Source organism: Bidens hawaiensis, unplaced genomic scaffold (genome assembly GCF_021521415.1).
Source record: "Bidens hawaiensis isolate Kalapana, Puna unplaced genomic scaffold, B.hawaiensis_p1.1 tig00032577_1, whole genome shotgun sequence".
NCBI classification, from domain to species: domain Eukaryota; kingdom Viridiplantae; phylum Streptophyta; class Magnoliopsida; order Asterales; family Asteraceae; genus Bidens; species Bidens hawaiensis.
Genome location: NW_027495568.1, coordinates 152008 through 155957, shown reverse-complemented (window position 1 = coordinate 155957; position 3950 = coordinate 152008). Strand labels below are relative to the sequence as shown.

General features: G+C 37.1%; 1 protein-coding gene across 1 annotated transcript; it reads right to left on the bottom strand.

Annotated features, from left to right (window-relative positions):
* Positions 1 to 1402: 1402 nt before the first annotated feature.
* LOC143583844 (serine/threonine-protein kinase SRK2I-like) lies at positions 1403 to 3640 on the bottom strand. Its single transcript, XM_077066042.1, has 9 exons — positions 3419 to 3640; positions 3094 to 3168; positions 2898 to 2999; positions 2756 to 2809; positions 2563 to 2655; positions 2393 to 2485; positions 2187 to 2291; positions 1999 to 2097; positions 1403 to 1924 (listed from the first exon to the last, which is right to left on the bottom strand). The coding sequence occupies exons 1-9, from the start codon at positions 3584 to 3586 to the stop codon at positions 1649 to 1651; spliced, it is 1065 nt and encodes a 354-aa protein (XP_076922157.1). The 5' UTR covers positions 3587 to 3640; the 3' UTR covers positions 1403 to 1648.
* Between the last annotated feature and the right edge of the window lie 310 nt (positions 3641 to 3950).

Genomic DNA, 3950 nt, shown 5'->3' with positions numbered 1-3950 from the left:
CACATAGCCCATCCAACATGCGTACAATCGATGCTACCTAGCATCCCAGGAAAACCATGTTTTTCTGCGTGCACCTCATATATGCGTTGGATGTCATACATTGTAGGTTTACGCAGATATCTCCGAGCGTAAGTCGATATGACTCCTACGTATATAAATATGATATAAGTATATATATATATCTATAGTTATAGGCATTAAAATAATCTATAAACATATAATATATATTAAAAAATGTAATAAATATTTAATAAAAACTAAAATTAATGTTTTTTACCTTGGCAGAAAAAATGAAAGGATTCACGTGCAAACCTTTTTGACATCTGTAAATACTCATCCAAAGCGTCCGACGAAATGCCGTACGCTAATTGACGGATAGCAGCCGTGCATTTTTGAAGAGAGGTAAAACCGGGGAGACCCCTAGCATCCTCCCTTTGTTGAAAAAAGGGATACCGTGCCTCTAAATCACTTGCTATACACATGAACAATTGTCTACTCATTCGGAAACGAGTTCGATAATCCGACTCCTCGTATACCGGTTGAGGGCTAAAATAATGCCTAATCAAAGTATCGTTAGCACCCGATCGATCACGATCACGAGGTGGTGCTCTAACTCTCGGGACTCGAGGTTGCTGGGCTTGATTTTGCAAAAGATCCACCACGGTTGCGGTCAAAACTCCCCCTACATGAAGAAGCAAATCATCCTCTTCGGAGGAGTCGGAATCAGACGAGTACCACGACATTTTTTTGTGTTAATTTTGAGAGGATTTTAAGAGGAAAGGTGTATAATTGTGAAATGGAGTATATTTTATAAAGGTATATATTAAAAGTTTAAGAAATTTTTTTTTTAATTTAATATGAGCCCAACGGCTCTTTTTGCTAAAATCTAGGTAACTTTCTCTCTCTCTTCTCCCGCTAACCAGCTCACGCCTGCCTCTATCCTTTCGCTAGCGCCCCTGGTGGTGTGGTGTTAGCGCCTGAGGGCGCGAGCGGAGGGGCTCTAGCGCCCCCGTTGAAGCCCCCACACCCCTCAGTCTAACAAATGAGGGCATGTCATGCATCAATGGGTTGTAACATATGCAATCAAAGATGTAAAACTCTTAAAATTTCAACATTCAACACACTCCAATATCTATTATATATAGTAATATATTTATATATATATATTACAAGTTGTAGCCCCTATACCATTACACCCCAAAAACAAATTCTTACCCCTTGCCGACTGAGCGCCACACGGCGCAATTCGGCCCCAATTGTAGCCCCTCCACTACGCATAGCCTAATCTAAACTTCAGATCAACCGGGTCATGTTTGTAAACCCATATATCACATTCCACGCTAAGAAAGTGATACAACCCGCATTAACCACACACCGTGCACAATCTACTCCAAACCCCATGTCCTAGTTAAAATGATCAAAATTGGGGCAACATCACAACCCATGGATATTAAAAAGTGTGCATAGCTCTTACACAAAAAAAGGATTCAGAAACAACAATAGGTGTACATATTTCAATTCCAACTCCAACTCCGGTAGTGATACCAAAAAAGGCCAAAAGACCCGCCCAGATACAAAAACCACAACCCGACCCAACTGCCATCTTGACGTCTAACCAAAACTCACAAAAGATTCTACATAGACAACATCATAAAGCGTATATGATCTCACCACTACTATCAATATCAAGTTCATCCGGTTCAGAGTCGAAATCATCCAGGTCATCCTCCATCATATCAAGATCATAAAGGCCAACAGGCGGAATAGTGGCTTCTGATATTATATGCATGATCACATCCACACTCTGAATCGGTTGATCAGGCTCTTCAAACTGACTGTTGATCATCTTATCTTCATCCATCAGATTAGCAGGCATGTTCTTCAGAAACCACTCGTGTTTCTTTATCTCTGGCATTGTTATCCTCTGTTCAAATGTACATGTACATCAACTTTAGCAAAAAGAACTATCATAGAAATGTCAACTTTTTACCGACTAACCTGTGTAGGGTCTCCAACAAATATTCTTGAGATGAGGTGGCGACATTCCGGAGATATTTGGATGTTTTCTGGAATCGAATACTGAACATTAAGAATTCTCTGCAGATCAACAAAAAAAGTATATTAACATGATAATGTCACACATTTTAACATTATAAATTGTGGATATAAAAATGTCTACACCATACATGAATCGTCTTCCGAAAATCTTTTGGTTCGTTAGGGTCTTCAAAAGGGTAGCCACCAACAAGCATGACGTATAATGTCACACCACATGACCACACATCAGCAATCTGAAAGACAAAAAAAATTAAGAAAAAAGTTTAGTTGACCATACAATGCAAGAGATTTGACCCGACATCTTAAACGGATCAAGAAACAAAAAAAATGTAACCTTTCCGTCATATTCTTGTCTAAGCAACACTTCAGGAGCTATGTATGCAGGTGTACCAACTGTCGATTTTGGCTGTGAATGCAAAACTGAAGACTGCAATACAACACAGAAAAAGGTCAAACCATAGATAACTTTTGACCAAGAGAGTCAAACCTGTATGAACTGATTACCTTGGAGTACCCAAAATCACAAATTTTCAAACGGGGTGCAGGGCTCCCGTCCAATAACGTGTTCTCTAGCTTCAAATCACGGTGGCAAACTTGCTTTAATCATGAAAAACAACAAAAGTAAGTAAATAATCAAACTAAAGTAATGAACAACATGAAAAGAAGAAGAGAAACTAAGTGTAAAAGTTCCAACAACCATAGAGTGACAATAGCTGACTCCAGATATGAGTTGTTGAAAGAAAAATCGGGCCTGCAAAGAACCGATAAAAGTTAGCATCTTCAAGAAAAAAAAAACAAAACAAATTTTAATTAATGTAGTTTATTATCAAAACAAGAACCTCATCCTCATTGAACCGTCCCGCATTGCAAATTCGATCAAAAAGTTCACCTCCAGAAGCATATTCCATCACAATTGCCAAATGGGTCGGTGTCAAGATGAGCTGTAACGGGTTAAAAGACAAGAAAAATAAGCAATTTACTAATTTGGAGTCCAATTAACAATTCAAGTTTATGATAAGAACAATATAAACTTACCTCTCTGAACCTAACTATGTTGGGATGCCTTAGAGACCTGTGATTAATGATTTCTCTTTGAACATTCTCATCTATCTGAAACAATAATCCAAGATTAAATCTTTTTCAAAAATTAGCATAAACCCTAATCATTTAACTATTCAAAATATCCCAAATTTCATCATCCCGTAGCCTAAATCTTGAATTGACCAAAAAAAGTCAAAGATCCATAAATAGAAACAAAACAGAGGTACCCAGAATTGCAAAATTAAAACAACACCCAAAACAGAAATAATAATAATAATAATAATAATAACAATAATAATAATAATAATTAAGAAGCTACCTTTTCGCCTCTTTCGATATATTTGACAGCAACAAGGTCTTTAGTCTGTTTATCTCGCATAAGCCTAGCAACACCGAAATTACCCGACCCGATATCCTTAACCAAATCATAGCGGTCACTATCGTGCATGATGGGCAAATCCATGGCAGAAGTCGTCGGACGATCCATCGAACAAGATCAGATCAATCAGCAATTAAACATCAGCAATCGGTTATATAAATAAATAAACTAGTAGTATTCTCTTGTGTTTGTTGTTTCTTAATATGCCGGTGAATGATAATAATAATAATAATAATAATAATAATAATGTTGTGAAACCACCGACGATTTTACAAGTTGTATAACACCTTTTTACATTTGTCAAAAGTCTTTGCCACATGAACACTCCACATAAGTATTATGAAAGTGTCGGTAAGACACATCCATGTGATGGATGCCAAATTTTCAATCCCAACTAATGAACATGTCCCCTAAATAGTATTATCTTTTTGTATATATATCTACCTTTGTAATTTAAGAAGACACCATCAAA

Bases quoted from the DNA above. Each gene is read 5' to 3' on its own strand.
- LOC143583844 (XM_077066042.1), bottom strand. From the start codon at position 3,586: ATGGATCGTCCGACGACTTCTGCCATGGATTTGCCCATCATGCACGAT. The intron at 2,656-2,755 runs GTTGTTGGAACT...TCATGATTAAAG, and splicing joins TCAGCTATTGTCACTCTATG to CAAGTTTGCCACCGTGATTT. The intron at 1,925-1,998 runs GTTAGTCGGTAA...ACATTTGAACAG, and splicing joins TTGTTGGAGACCCTACACAG to AGGATAACAATGCCAGAGAT.